General features: G+C 41.8%; 1 protein-coding gene across 5 annotated transcripts in view; it reads left to right on the top strand.

Annotated features, from left to right (window-relative positions):
- LOC146688533 (uncharacterized) overlaps positions 1-13834 on the top strand; it is a 35632-nt gene extending 21798 nt beyond the window's left edge. The window contains exons 2-7 of one of the 5 annotated variants that reach the window (XM_085438786.1): positions 1495-2544; positions 4831-5045; positions 5403-5555; positions 7262-7824; positions 8424-8515; positions 9945-13834. In XM_085438786.1, coding sequence (XP_085294912.1) covers positions 1495-2544; positions 4831-5045; positions 5403-5555; positions 7262-7824; positions 8424-8515; positions 9945-10034 — 2163 coding nt within the window. In that variant the 3' untranslated portion in view covers positions 10035-13834. Of the gene's footprint in view, positions 1-1494; positions 2545-4830; positions 5046-5345; positions 5556-7261; positions 7825-8423; positions 8516-9149 lie in introns of all 5 variants that reach the window. The other 4 variants (XM_085438785.1, XM_085438787.1, XM_085438788.1 and 1 more) reach the window with 4 other exon arrangements.
- The last annotated feature ends 2765 nt before the right edge of the window (positions 13835-16599 follow it).

The raw sequence follows: 16599 nt of genomic DNA, 5'->3' as shown, positions 1-16599 counted from the left end.
GCTCTGTGTTTGGTCTCCACCTACTCGTGTGCATACCTGTGCAGCTGCTAAAGATTTACCAGTTTTAACTTCTAATTTACTAAACCATGTAGGGTGATAAATTCAAACAGGCGATAAGATGCTTTAGCCTACCCACAGTTGTTACCCATCTGCAAACCACTTTGCAGACCACCTCCATCCAAGGTTCTCATGATGTTTCTGATCTATAATCTCTGATTAGCACTGATCCTTCATGTATTATGTAACAGACCTGTAACACCAAATACAGGTTACTGTAGAAGCAGACTTTAACTAGAGTGATTGTCAAATTCTAAATTGGAGATAAAGTATCAGAATTTCAGGAGCAGGACCACACCTCCAAATATGCTCCTTCCAGTTCTCATCTATGTATGTTCCCCCAGTTCTACAAGCTGTTCATTCTCATTTACGTGCCCCACCTTCCCTGCCTTGTTAAATTCTTTAGCTTCTTCAATTCTATTTAGTACATGGGGACCTGCCAGGCCCGGTCAGGGTCTTCCCCAAACCGCAGCTCAATTCTTGTCCAAGCCATTCACCTTTACCTACTAAAACGCTATCAAACCTCAAATGAGGACGTGGGCCCAGTGAGGGGAAACACATATTTGAGATACCAAGTTAAAACTGTGACTTTTCTCATAGAGAGTTACTCCCTGCTGTGTTTTCAGTGTTATTAACTGAGTAACTGTGATGTAGATTAAACCATTGCTAAGCTGACACGAAATTAAATGAAATTTATAATGTTAACAGCCTCCAATCAGAAGCAGCCTGTCCACCTCCAGTAACCCCCGCCCTTGCTTAAGTATTTCCTGTATATGCATCAGTAAGAAGAGCTGTTTTTCACTATCAGAACTGGTTAAAATGGCCTGTATTTATATAGCGCTTTACTAGTCCCTAAGGACCCCAAAGCGCTTTACATATCCAGTCATCCACCCATTCACACACACATTCACACACTGGTGATGGCAGCTACATGTAGCCACAGCCACCCTGGGGCGCACTGACAGAGGCGAGGCTGCCGGACACTGGCGCCACCAGGCCCTCTGACCAGTTAGTGCACCAGGTATGCTTTCTTTTCCTTTAGAACCTCGTACTGCTAAGCACAGCAGTGACAGGAGCACTTTCATCCATGATTCACACCAACGTCTGCTTTGTGAGATTCTGCAGGAAAGCAGTCCTGTAGTTCAGATAGCCCTCTTTGACTCTGTCATCCTCCTCTGGGTGTCACTGTGTGACATCCATGTGTATCCATCTACCTATTAGCCTGAACTCTCGCAGGCTTCCTTTATGCATGTTGGTCACTGCCGCTCATTGGAAAGAATGCAAACCCATAAGCCGTCATTGTTATCATAATTATGAGATTTTAGTAGATTGGACTTTTGAATTGACTTCATGTTTTTAATCCAAGTATGTTTTTTTTTTAATTTCCGCTCCATTATAACCACAAAATGAATTACAACTACACGTATGTTTCCTCAGAGAGCTACGACTGGGCTAAGGAGGACAACACCTGAGCTAACAGACGCTAACCACGACAACGCTAGCTCCAGCAGCAATAACCCCGTCTGCCCTCCCTCTCCCCCACCGCTAGTCAGTGCAGTTACCATGGAGATGAGCTCATCAGCACCGCTAAGAGACATAGAAAGAGAGAGCCTTTTTAGCTGCCACAACCAGGAAGAGGACCAACTGTGTCTTCCTGGGGTCCATAGGGTGGAAGACGAGGCTGTAGGAGGAGAAAATAGGAAAGGAGATGAGTGTGACTATCTCATTTTTGAGATGGGAGATGAGAAAGGAAGAGACCTCAGTGAAAGTGAAGGAGGAGAGGATGAAGGGAGAGGGGAAATAGAGGGAGAAGATGGAAACGAAAGAGAAACAGAGAGTGATAGCTGGGAAAGAAGAGAGACAGAGGGAGATGATGAAAGCAGAGAGAATACAGAGGGTGGGGAGGTGGGGGGTGGAGAAGAGGGAGAAGACCCAGGAACAAAAGAAGAGGATAGCTGGATCAGAGGAATAGAGGAAGAGGCAAAAGAAGATGTCCTTTCAGATCTCCTCTTCCCCTCAGACAGTCTGCTGTGTCCTTCACCATCTGAGCCACTAGGCACCACCTCACATCCTCTGGAGGCCGTGTCACAAGAAGTTTGGGGTCCCGACTTCACAATCAGGGATGACCTCAGTGACAGCCACCTCAGTGACTGCCTCCAAGCAGAGCGTGTCATCGTGTACTCAGACAGCGATGCAGGTGAGGACCAGTGGTCAGCTTTTGCCCCCTCTGACATCACCAGCCAGATCGAAGAGGAGAGGAAGAAAGATGCAAGATTTGAAGAAGAGGAGAAGGCCAAAAGAGAGGAAGAAGACAATGAAGTCAAAGCAGATGCAAAAAATCAAGCGCAGAAGAGAGAGGTGGCGGTGGAGGAGTACAGGGTGGGAAGAAAGGATGATGATGAAGACCAGATGAGGTTGAGGAGAGATCTTTTCCTACGGTCTCCTTCAGTCAGCTCCACAGCGAGCTCCACAGACCCTGACAAGAAGGTGAGTTTGCTGTTTATATGTAGCCTGATGCAGAGACACGGCGGTGTTTTCTTTGTGCTTTTAACTTGGTTCAACACTTTTCACCAGACATTTAACAGAGATGAATTATGACAACAAAAAATGTTTGCCAAAATGCAATAAGCTCCTCTGAGTGTTAAATACAACACTGTTGAGTGTTAAATTAACACTTTTGACAGTGTTATATGTTTAAAAGTAACCTAGTCAGTTTTGAAGATTAACAAAGACTAACACTGAGCAGTGATGGTTTTCTAACACTGGAACATTTCTAACATTTTGAGTTATTTTCCAGTGTTAGAAAATCAGCACTGCTCAGTGTTAGTCTTTGTTAATCTTCAAAACTGACTAGGTTACTTTTAAACATTTAACACTGTCAAAAGTGTTAATTTAACACTCAACAGTGTTGTATTTAACACTCAGAGGTGTGGACCCATATAGACACCCTAGATTTTGCTGTGTAACTTAAGCTATCTCTAAAAAGAAAAGCCTAAACTTAAACCAGAGCAGGTACAGTATAGGCACACATGAGCTTTATAAACTCTGGTCTTAACAGGGTGCCTGTCAGTTAGCCAACAGTAGATGGAGCTGTGTCTCTGTCACTCATCTGTTACAGTTTCTGACACTTTTCATCTGTACCACCCAAAACTGCACTGTCAGTGTCTGATAGAGGGAGCTGCAACATGTGCAATGACTGTAAGAGCCTTGAACCCATCACCCAGCATTAGCACTCGTAGTTTGTATCAGAATTCTAGGACATTAATTCAAGCATCAACTAAATCGAACTCTGCAGTTATAACACAGACGAATCTCAGAAGTATTCATTGCTGCATTATAACAAACATGTCCATTTTAACAAGAAAAGGGAATAAAGATCATCGCTGCCACCTTGTGTCCAAACTGTGCAACCACAGCTGAAAGTGATAGCATAGTCCACTCAAAGGTGACATGAAAAGGCTAATTTACACTGTGGATCCCTGCTCTCACATACTGTCATAGGTTTAACACTGACTGTGAAGCTGGATTTAAAAATACGTGTTTGAAGTTTTTAGAACAAGTTTAGCGCCGTCTTGTACCAATACAGAACGTGATGTCACTGAGTTGGTTGGTTGCTGCTAATAGACTTAGATTAGTTTCTGTTAGCTAACTAGTAACAGAATCATTAACTCATTAAAACTAAAACTCGGTCTATATCTATATCAGTTTTATACGAAACCAAGGACATGCTGTCCATTTCTCTCTGTCCTGTAGGGTTTTTATGAGAGAGAAGACAAATATGTTGTAAGTTTTCACAGTTTATTATGAAAACGGTTAAAATTTCAATGGACCTCAGTCTCTTTGGCTCAGAGACAAAAGGCTGTGTGTCTTTCTGCTCACTCAGGAGACCCAAATGAACAAAGAGCCCCACCCTCAGACACTAATGCTTTTATTATGTGTGGTAAACAGGGCTCTAAGGTGATTGGTCAAAAGTTGGAGGAAAGCCACAGTTCTATTTATCGGGCTGAGATCCAGCACTTTGGCTCACGTTTTTTCTTCTGCATCTTTCTGGGCATTTCCTTATTTGGAGATGCCACTTCACCCATCACCATGGCAACCACCTCTTGTCCTCCATCAAGTCTGATGTATGGCCTTGTTGTCTTGTAGGTACTACAACCTCGTCCACACTCTTAATAATAAAGTGTGCGTGTTAGTCCCCATAGGGAAATAGTTCCTCTGCATTTAACCCATTCACCCAGTGAAGCAGTGGGCAGCCACCAATGCAGCGCCCGGGGAGCAGCGTGTAGGGACGGCACCTTGCTCAGGGGTACCTCAGGGTAGCCGTTCCGTGGAGTCGAACCCCCGACCTTCCGATCATGGGGCCACCACTCTACCTACTGAGCTATCTCTGCCCTTGTGACGGGGTCTTAGTCTGTCGCTATCAGAATGAATCCAAAACTGTTCTGCAATACACTGTGAGCAGTATTAGACAAAACACAGATATGTGATGCTAATTATGAGACATTAGCCTGACAGATAGAAAGAAATCCCAACAGTCCTTTAAACAGTAAGTGTTTTTTTGTTGTTTAACTAACTGCACTGAAACTGGAAGCTCCACTTGTTAACCTTAATGTTTGAGTTTATAAAGCACTTTATGAATGAAAACAGTCTGGAGGAGAGCCTGAGTCATGTGACAGATGGTTCACCTGATATGCCCAGCCTGGCTGTCGGACTCTAGCTGAGTCAAAGAGTCACTGGCTGTTTGCTAACCCCACATTTAATCTCTCCCGTCAGGTCCCTGTAGATTTCTGCGTGCATGAAGAGACCCAAAGTGAAAATGTCTCTACTGAGCATGTGGACTTCCTTTTGGCCCGTCAGCAGTGGAAGAAGATGGAAGAAGAGGTCAAAGGTCAGCCTATCCCAAAACCGGGACTGAGAGCTCAGGGGAGCTTCCAGGGCACCCACTCCTCACTGTATCCCCCCACTCGCAGTCCCCGGCTCAAACACAGGTAAATCTTCACCCTGGAGTCTTAGTCATCCTCACCGTAAATATTTTCTACTACAGCCTTCGTTGAGGTTTCAAGGACTCAACCTAAAAATGCGTCATACAATTTATAGTGCTAACAGACGCTGTAGAGTGACAGTGGAATAGTTTTCAGGGCTCATGCCCAGCAGTAAAACAAAGAACAATGCACCACATTAACAAGATGAGTCCTTCAGCCAACATAGTACACTTAGCAAGTAGCTAGTACGCTGTAGGTTTCACATCCTTCTCAACTTGAGTGTGGTTTCCTCCTGTCCTATACAAGGGAAATTCAAATCCCCATGCCCAGGGAACCTCCTCTGTCCTCCACCCTGTCCCCTAGCTCAGAGGACTCAGGTCTGGATGATTCGTCATACCGCAGCACCCTGGAGGAGCCTGAGACTGCAGTGGAGAGAGAGATCCGATTGACTCTAGAGAGAGAGGAACGACACCGCAGGGAGAGGGGGATGATTGCACATGGCCTCCCAATACCCAGGTACAGCAGCCAAAAAGTCCTAGTCTACCACTACACACCAGCAGTAATTGGCTCTGCTGTATTGTGCAATCATGAAAACTCACATAGCAACAGAATGCAGTCCTTATGATCTCAAAGGCACTTAAATGCACCTAGATAGAATTTTCATTCATTTGAAAGCCTTGCCTCTCAACTGTCACAAGCTCTGGTAGTAACCAAAAGAGTGACATTATGGATACAAGCGGCAGAAGTGAGCTTTCTTCGAAGGACTGCTGGCCTCTCCCTTAAAAATAGGGTGAGGAGCTCAGATCGAGTGGTGTAGAGTAGAGCCGCTACTCCTCCGCATTGAAAGCAGCCTATTGAGGTGGATGCCTCACTGGAGAGGTGTTTCAGACATGTCCTATAAGGAGCAGGCCCCAGGGCGGACCCAGGACATGCTGGACAGATAACAACTCTTATATGTTGTGGGAATGCCTCGATGTTCCTACGGATAAGCTGGAGGAGGTGGCTGAGGTGTAGAGGGAAGTCTGGGCAGCCTTGATGATGGATGGATGGATGGATAAATGATGGCTAGATAAATGGACAGACGGATGGATAGATATAAGGAAAGATGGATGGATGGATGGATGCATGGATGCATGGTTAGATAAATGGATGGATGGGTGAATGGATGGATGGCTATATGGATGGATAAAGTTACGTTGAAACCAAGCACACCATTGTTGTTCTTGTGACATTACCAATAAGTTTGATGTGTCACATGGCCCTCTTCCTATTGAAAAAAGTTGTATCCAAGATGGCCGACTTGTAAATGGCCACCATGGTCACCGCCCATCTTGAGGAGTTTTCTCCTCACATATACTAATGTGCCACAAACAGGACTTTAATATCACCAACCATTCCCATGTTATTACGGTGTATTCATATAAATGGCCCACCCTGTAGATAGAATTGAAGATTAACTATAAGGAGTAGGAACTGTTTTTTTTTTTCTGATTGCAGGGTATTCAAGTTTGGGGAATACCCTGTTAGAACTAGATTTTTCAAGTGATTTTGATGGACCTGAGTGTGAAATAAGGATACTGCCCTTTTGTATGTGCTTGTCAGTCATAAAGTGTCTACATTTTTGTCTATTTTACTTTATTGGAGGCCACCATTTACAATATCTATATAATATTAATTTTATTCAATGAGAAACTGAAACGATAAACTCATCATGAAAGTGTTTACTGAGGCCATGGGTCAAGCATGCTGACTCTTGAGTTACTGTACCTCCTGCTGGCCAGGTTAGCAGCACTTTCACATCGATGTTCATTTTTACGCAGACCCCTAATAAAAGTTGACATTAAAGTTGCCATGGTGTCTGTGATAGCAAGCATTTGTCTATTTATTTCTCTTCGTTAAGCTCTGGTTTGGCTTCCATCAAATGTAACTGTTAGTGTCCCAGTGAAGGTTGTACATGTTTGTTTATTGCTGGGCAGGTAATCATTTGATTAAGCTTTTAAGAAGTGAAATCTAATTAAAATTGCTGTCTGTACCCATCACCCTACAACCAAAATAAACCCAACCTATTGAGTTAAAAGAAGTGCATAGAAGAGTGATAGTTCTACTGTAGAAACACATTTTAGACAGAATAATTCAGAAAGGATTCTGAATATTTGTCAAAATGACCCAAAACCCCTCCATTCAAAACACTTAACATTCACATTGTTCTTTTCTGTATGCAGGCCATCCAGCTTGCAGACAGGACGATCTCCACCCAGACCTCCAGCCTGCCGCACCCCGACACTCTCCATCTCCCCAACTCCTTCCTGTTCCTCGTCCCTTCCCCGATCTGTCTACCATGAAATGACAGCTAACAATGTCATCATCCTGGAGCCTGATTCCTCTAGCCCCGCCTCCAGGAATCGTCTGCTCTCTTCTGCAATCGGCGGCCTTTCCGATTGGCCAGCAAATTCAGATGCAGTGCCTTCCGTTAATGTCATTGTTGTAGAAACCTCCAATCTGATCATTCGCAGTGCGTCTGAGTTCTGCCTAAGCTCCACCCAACTGTCCGTGGAACCGCAGGAGAGCACCTTCACGTCAAATCCTTTTTTCAAGCTGCGCTCACTCAGCAGCCAGTCACTGGTGGAGCAAGAGATCAGGATGGTGAGGCAGAGGGAGGAGGAGTGGAAAAGGCAGAGGGAGGAGATGTGGAGGAGGAAAAGAGAGGAGGAGTGGAAGAGAGGGAGAGAGCGGTACGATACTGTTTTGGTGTCTCCGGGTCTGAGTGATAATGTTACGTACAACGGTATGTATCATCCACACAACTAAAACACTAATGATGTAGGAAGCACACAACCTAACATACTAGAAACCTTTTATTTTATTGTAGATTTATTCAAATGAGTCAGTGTTTGAATGTGTTTGAATGTAAGACCGTGTGCTTAGGCATAGATAGGTAAAAGAGTCCACATTTAAGTTTCTAACAAATTTCTCTTTCTCTTTCTGAGTGCGAGATCTCGCAAAAGTCCGTCTTAATTTTTTTTTCTCCCATGTCCCCTGCGGGGCTCCGTATGTTCATGATGTTAGCCAACACTAACAGTTTTCACTGCTGAGTGAAAACAACAATTGCTAAGTCAAACAGGTCAACAGCACAGTGTTAATCTGTTACCAATATGACACATAAATCAGCCTTTGATGTATGCTTCACCACTAAAGGCTTTAATGAGGACTCCCTTTTTTATGATTGGTGACATCTTGGGAAAATTTCCCAACAAGCATCTATAAGTGTTTCCGGATCTGAAAAGAAATGTTAGAAAAATGTCTTATAGACTGTGTAGTTCTCAATTAGGCCCTAATTCATATATGCTGATGATGCTGTGGGAACTTCCTCTGTTTTGATACCAGTGTCAGTGGTTCCAGACAGAAGCGTCTCCTCCCCGTCATCCCCCTCCAGGACCCGCAAAATAGAGCGATCCAGTTTGTCTTGTGACCACAAGGTTGGCAGACTCACACACACATTCATATGCATGCACTCTACAGCTGTTGTAGAAGACAAAGTTGTGTCAGCACCAAAGTCTGGAAATCATTATGCACACCTCTAATACAAATGAGCTGACAGAGAGTCAGAGCTAAATTGAGGTTTTCTTTTAACTTTAACGAGAAATTCTTCAGAAATAAAATTTTAACCATCAGAGAAAAAAGAATTCATAGCTGCCCCATATGAAGTGCATTAAATGCAGGAACTTTAATAACTGCTTACTTTACCTAGGCTCTTCCTCTCTTATCATCTTTCTAAGTTGACTAAACCATGAATGCGCCTCAAACAATTTTCACTATTATTTAATGCTTAAATATGATTATTCTATCTTCATCAGCAGATTATGTACCACAGGCTTCTAAGGTGGCCACAAACAAATGATTTCTAAACTTTCTTTTATTTTAAAATACAGTTGCTGTCAAACAGTTAAATGGTCATTTTCAAAGTAATGGTTTATAGAGTGCATGATAGCAGAGAATGTAATGATGCTGTTTAAACTGTCACTCTGACTTTCGTTTGTACATCACCCATTGTATATGTCATACACATTGTTTCACTCATTTTTTACCCTACCTTTCTGACTCATCAATCAGTTGGATTGATCGCACCTTTCATTCACCAGTTCACAATTTAGCAAATATATTCATTATTTACCTCATTTCATCGAACCATTACACCTGCATCACTTTATCCAGCATTTCTGTTACATCTTCTCTTAATTTTTCTTTCTCTCTAATGTCCATCCATCCATCATCCATCCATCCATCATCCATCCATCCATCCTCCATCCATCATCCATCATCCATCCATCCATCCATCATCCATCCATCCTCCATCCATCATCCATCATCCATCCATCCATCCATCCTCCATCCATCATCCATCCATCCATCCATCCATCCATCCATCCATCCATCATCCATCATCCATCAATCCATCCATCATCCATCCATCCATCCATTCATCCATCATCCATCCATCCATCCATCCATCCATCCATCCATCCATCCATCATCCATCCATCCATCATTCATCCATCATCCATCCATCATTCATCCATCCATCCTCCATCCATCATCCATCATCCATCCATCCATCCATCCATCCTCCATCCATCATCCATCCATCATCCATCCATCCATCCATCCATCCATCATCCATCCATCCATCATTCATCCATCATTCATCCATCATTCATCCATCCATCCATCCATCATCCATCCATCCATCATTCATCCATCATTCATCCATCCATCCATCCATCATTCATCCATCATTCATTCATCCATCCATCCATCCATCCATCCATCCATCCATCCATCCATCCTCCATCATCCATCCATCCATCTTTGCTCCAGTGGTTCAGCTGAGTCTTCCCCTCCCTCCAGTTCCCTCCTTCCCTCTCTTCAGTGCCTCGACAGCAAAATGCCATGGCACAACGATGGGAGGCCTCCCTACTAGCCAATCAGAAGAAGTAAGCAACGGTACTGCTCAGCTGTCAGACATTGTAAAAGCCAAAATCAAGTCCCCTGCCTGTTTCTTCCTTAGTTTTGCTCTCAGTCAGTCCCTTGTATCGGCAGCCAATGTGTTTTACAACATTTGTCAGAGCTATGGGTTATAGCTCAAATGTGGGTTTTTCACCTGGACACCACAGAAGAAGAGAACTGTTTCTCGGTTTCAATGATTTCAGTAATTTACCTGAGCTGGTTTTCTCACAATGTCTCAGTGGCTTTAAAAGTCAGACTATCTAAAAGAGTCCGACACATTGGACCTGCCTGTAACGTCACTTTTTCCTTTATATAATAATTCCTGTGGACAGATTACCTAAAGCTGTATAACAAACATAAGTATATATAAGTCTTAATCTGCAGTCATGCTAATCCCACTGGTTTTAACATGTGATATTTAATGTGAATTTTCACATTTTAACATTTGTGATTTTCTCCTCGATATATGATATTTACAGCACTTTGATAACTAGATATGGCTGAGCTAAGGCACTAGTAGAACTATTTATTGACATCTGTTTTATGTGAATGACTGACTCGAATGCAGTGATTTTCAATTTTACTTCTTGGCAGTCACATGCTCGATTTTAATGACTTTATATGTGAAAATATTGTAGCTATGCATTGCAGAGATGCAGAAAAGATGTTGCATGTTGTTTTCTTCACAATAACAGTTCATGTATTTTAAAGGTGCCACGCCAAACTTTGAAAATCACTGCCTTAATGAAGTGTTACAATGAGCCATTGATCCAAACAGTTTGGATGTCCCAGGTTTCCTAAAGAGCTACTTTTGCTTCTTTGATGAAGGTCAGCTGTTAGCACAGGTTCTGATCAGTGTGTTAAATATACACTCTACCTTCCTTTAGTTCCTCTAGTTTGCCTTTGGCATCCACACTGTATTGTTTTCATCCTCTCAGTAGTTGGCCTACAGCCTTTTTACTTTAGGAACCAAAAGAAAATGTGTAATTTCTGCTCTGCAACCTGTGTTGTTGTGTGTGCCACAGGCTTTTTTCCATCATGAGCCTAGCTATCCCCCGAGAGTCCAAGGTATAAGGACGGAGTCTACTCTTATCTAGACTGTAGATAAGTTAATTAGTTTAGGTTAACTTCACACCATCATACAAAAAATGGACATCATAGAGCCTGTGTTTCATCCTGAAGTAAAACAAATAAGGAACAAAGATGTATCTCAGGAAAAGGATTACTGTGCAATGGAACTGAAGAGAAGTGAAAAAGTTAAAAGAGGACAACAGTTATTCGAATATGTTGCCAGATAGCTTGTAGCTAATGCCTCACCAACAACTTCCATCTATAAAATGGATGAAACATCTCAAGCTGAAACAAACGTTTGCACGGCCGTGTCCCCGTGCTGTTTGAGCTTTATAATCATCCCCAGACAAACACGCTTCTCTTGGAGTGATACAACCTGGCCAAACCCTGTATGGCTCCACAGTTATGGAGGCGAGGGCTCGTCACAGCTCTGACCACAAGATCTAGTCAATATTTTTACAGATTTTTATCGCCTGTCTTGATTCTTACAAAGAGAGATTTATCGTATTGTATTTTTGCTGCATATATTTATGAACTGAGCAGTGCTTATAAATTCTTAAAACTTTTATTTGTAAAAGGTTTATAACATATTGTGATGGTAAGATTATTGAAAACTTTCCATGTTTTTTAGAAGCTGATATTTCCGTGTGGTGTGTGCGTATGTGCACGAGTGCATACCAATCCATCCTCCTTACACATGGGACTTACACATGAGTGGCTCTGGCTTCTGCAGTATGACTCCAGAGTACGTCCACTAGTTTGGATAAAAGGTGCGTTCAAGTCAGCTCAGGATGCAGGATTTCTCTGTCACAGGGAACAACACCAGACAGGAATGCAGCAGATTGTTTGGGATCACTTTATTTTAGCTGTGCTACACTGCAGTGTATTACTGAATAAACTATATTACAGTATCTCAAACTACCTAGCTAAACCTGCGAGTCACTGTGCAACCTGAAGCTAGATCCACAGCTCAGTAGATTATAGTAGTTTGGCTTACCTTTTCTTTACCTTCTGCCCTACCTTCCTAATATTTTAATCCTACATTTACAACTTTTTATGACAATGTTAAAGTAATACTACTTTTCAAGTGCTGAAGGTGTTGTTAGATACTATAATTAGCTTTGTATCCACACTAGGTGTTATAGTTTCAACTTGAAATTGAAGGCGAAGCTTTAAGTACCTTAAATAGAAAGATTGCTAATAGAAGGCTGCAAAAAAACTTTCCCACTGAGTATTTTTCACCAGCCACTCTGATCAGTATGCTGGTGGTAATTTTTTAAATAAGACAGAGGTCCATTTTTAGGTGCTTGATTGACATGCTCCGTCTTGTGTGATTAACACACTGGCCAGTTACTAATAAACATAAGGAACTATGTTGTTCAGATTTTTCACTCAGTTAATATTTTCCTTTAAATCCATGTAGCAATATTAGTGCTCAAATGTTAACAGTGCATTTGGCTCTTTGGTGATGTATCTCCTCCAATCAGCTTCCAGCTGTTAACCGCCTACTCCACCGCACTGCACATATTCTGGCAATGTTAACCTCCACCTGAAAAGATGGTGTTGACCACAAAACCATCACTGGCTTCAGTTAAGCTGTAATATAACAATAACGGCCGTAGTGAACAGCATCAGCTTTTATGCCCATCTTTATATACAGTCTTTATACACACCCTTGTGGAACAGCTAAAAGCTGGAAAAGCTTTTGACTGGAAAGCTGGAATTCTGGAATGAAAGTAGACGACTTCAATCCAAAGATAATGCTGACTGGCGTCTGACCCCTGACCCTGGATACACTGTCAGTGACTCGTGGAAATGAAGCAGTAGCAACCATGCTACAAAGAAAATAGTCCTAATTTAATAAACCTGTCACAACTATTCTTTTTTTTTTCCTCCCCAAAACATTCAGTTTGCCTTACTCCAAAATATACGGTTAAGGTAGGTCTACCACCTACAATGGCTCAGACCTGGTTAGATTACCAGGATAATTAATACATCAGTGTTGTCCATCTAAAGATTTTTGTTGGAGATTTAGTTCAATTTTATTTATACAGCATCAAACAACACTGTAAGGTAGACCCTACAATAATAATGTCGGATTATTCACACATATATCAGTTATTACTGCTAGAAATGGCCTTTTGCTGACCACATATTGGAAACTGAAATACAGAAAACAAATGCAACTAAAAATTCAACTCAAAGTGCAAAATGTACACCCCCACCCCCTGATCAGAGGTCACAGAGGTCGCAGACTGCACTTAGATGCTGTGTTAATGCTTTGGGAAGTCTGAATATGCTGCTTAAATCTCTGTGTTATGAATTCTGAGATGTGTTGAATGCACTCTGTGAGAACAGGATGAAGGGTCAGCATGTTTCTGTGTTGCTGTGATACTGTATTATAACCTGGATTACACTGTACTGTGCACTCAGTGATCAGCCTGTAATTTCAAGGATTTGAGTCCACATCCACACCTGGCTGCAGTTTTACTTTAAGTTTTGTTGTTTTTGCATTTAATTTTGTTTAGTTTTGGAAATAAATTGAATTTAGATTTCAGATGTACTTCTCAGCTGGTGCAAAGGTCCGATCTTCAGTGTGGAGTCACAGATGTTTCCCTCATACGTGTTATTTATGTGTATTAGTTTGTTTGCATCCACATTCACTCATTTATTATTGCCAAATAAAGGTGTGGTGATCTTAAATAAAGCATAACTCCTGAGTGGTGCTCAGCGTTTCTTTATTCTCCATCAACCACATTCACCTACACAACTAGAAACACCAAGTAAACGAAGTGAACTGCTGCATTGTATATTTAGCTGTACTTGGTCTTAATTTTGTTTTAGTTCTAAACACTTTCAGGAGAAATGTACTTCAAAATAACACAAAAAGCATAGAAGAGCTAACCTGGAGTCTGGATCTGCAGATTTCCACTGTGTGTTCACAGGGTGGGACTCACAGGGTGGGACTCACCCACTCGGATTAGGATGAAGCACATTTATTATGGGATATCACCATGGACACACACTTTTACAGCAGACATGGTCGTGACAATTTCTAATCTCGTTTTGTTTAGGCTTCTCCATATAATGACAATATATAAAAATAATAACATGATTCTGAAAATGTCCATGCTGAAAACTGGCATGACCCCAACAAGCTTCAGTGTCCCTGAGAGACAAGTACAATAAAAAAGTAATCAGTAACTAATTACCAATTACTTCCCCAAAAAAGTAATCCCGTTACTTTACTGATTACTTATTTTCAAAAGTAATTAATTACTTAGTTACTTTTTTAAAACACGATTTACAACCTGAGTAGGTGATAAAGCGATAGATCTTTCAGCCCAATTCTACTTTTTCTGCATAATCCATCACACAAAATGTAATCAAATGAAAAAGTCTCTTTTTAACTTGTTTTATTAGTTTTAATCTTTTAACTTTATGCATCAAGCAAACATTTAATTATATGCAACATTCTCTGACTTGAATAAATTAGTTTAACATTTAAACCTATTTTCTGCACATTCCAGCACATAAAATAAAATATTTTTTGTGTTTACACTCAGTCTTTCAAATAGATGCAAGTAAAACACAGCAGAAAATAAATAAAGTCAAAGACTCAGCGGTCCTGTTGCTCTATTTTCACCTGTAAAGCAGGAGTGGGGTAGGCGGAGGGTTACCCTGGTGCAGGTGTGCCGCGGTCAGTGGAAGAATCCGCGAGTTTCTCTGTGAGTTTCCCATTACGTCGTAGCTACTCGGTGCTTGTTGGAAGTTTAGGGGTTTTTTCGCTGTAAAAAGAAGTTTTCTTCCCACGCACAGCGGACACTAATGTTTTTGTCACTTTTTATGGAATCAAACTCAAAGTAAGGTCAGTACTTCCACGCTTTAAACGCTGCACGCTCATACTCTCTCTGCACTCGATATGTGATCCATTGTTGATCTGCACACAGCTGTTGTCACCAACGTCGCACTCGCTTACGTCACTGTCGTGAGACATTCTCGCAAAAAAATCACGGTTTTAGTAACGCAGCGTTCCTACGGGAAAGTAACGGTAATCTAATTACCGTTTTTGCAATAGTAATCCCTTACTTTACTCGTTACCTGAAAAAAGTAATCAGATTACAGCTGTGTTTCCCTCCAGTTTCCCTCTTTACTGTATTCAAGCCCTGTGTTTTCCTCTGCCCTTTGTCACGTCGTACCTCCTCATGTGCTGTAAGTCGCTCCGTGTTTCTGGTTTCAGTTTTTCTACGCTTCTAGTTTCGCAGTGTTTTGTTCTTAGTTTTATACTCTAGGTGTTTGCTTTGTTTTCTGTAAGTTATATCATGAAGGGTTTTTCCAGCAAATAAAGCTGCCGATTCAAAGTTTGTTTTTCCGTGCACGAATGTCTGCATTTGGGTCCACGTCCTGCCTGCCACAGCACAAACAGTTTCATTGTGTTTGCTGATAAATATAATGGTGGCTGTGTGCCAAAGCCAGTGATACGGGCACCTGCATTAATGACGTTAAACTCGTGGATAGTTCTTTAATGACACGAGCGACTAACAGAGAGTGATATCCAGCGTGACTCTGTGGGGACGTCTGAGCTGACTCGTGTCACACAGGATTAATGTCGCACACGCATTAAATGGTCAGAGCAGCGTACACGGGATGAGCTGGTTTATTAGCATCATTGTTCTAGGGCTTTCTACATGCTCGTCATCTCACACACTGCACCCAAATGTTTAAAGGCACTATCAGAATGGACACTGAAGGAAATTTCCGTCCCGGGTTTCCTCCGTGGCGTGAGCGATAAGCAGAGTTTTGTCCTTTCCTTATAATACTCCTAATTATTCAGAGTAACACTCAGGTATGCCGTTCAGCTGGGTTAGTTACGACGTCGGGAGCAGTTAGGAGAACAAAGTGACAGAAACTGTTCAGGTTGCTTTCCCACAATCAACTCAAAGGTTTATTTAGTACACAACAGCTTATATAGAGGAAAAAGGTTCGTGTGTCAGCATGTTCTCAGTTCAAACCGGTACAGACCAAATAAGGAAACGTCTTCCTGCCTCCTGAGCAAAGAAGTATCCTTTGTGTAGTTTATCTCTTCAGTTACAATTTATGATCATCCCAGCAAAATACACTCCTAGACATAGAATACAGAGTTCTTTCATTAGTGAATTCTGAAACAAACCACCTGGCCTTTAACAAGCCTTTTCTAAAGGATAAGGAAGGGAGGATGGGAGTAAGGAAGTGGTCTCGTCTCTGTGGTATTTTCGACCTTGGGGTACCAGCCTGTGAGTCTTACACATTAATTCTTGGGTCACAGAGAAAGAGAAAAACAACTAGTAAATGGGCCTTATTGAGTAACAGTTTTCCTGTATAATATCACTATAAAACAATATCCTGTAAATGCTACCATGGTATCAAAATATCACAACAGACACCGTATCAGAACGAAAGGGTTTACAAATGCTGATGACAGTAAAATTATGATTTTACTGTCAGG

This window comes from Copadichromis virginalis, linkage group LG18 (genome assembly GCF_057382275.1).
Source record: "Copadichromis virginalis isolate Kocher_CV1m ecotype Utaka linkage group LG18, C_Virginalis_male_GT1.1, whole genome shotgun sequence".
Classification (NCBI taxonomy): domain Eukaryota; kingdom Metazoa; phylum Chordata; class Actinopteri; order Cichliformes; family Cichlidae; genus Copadichromis; species Copadichromis virginalis.
The sequence above is the reverse complement of the archived record's forward strand: the minus strand, read 5'-3'. Positions and strand labels throughout refer to the sequence as shown.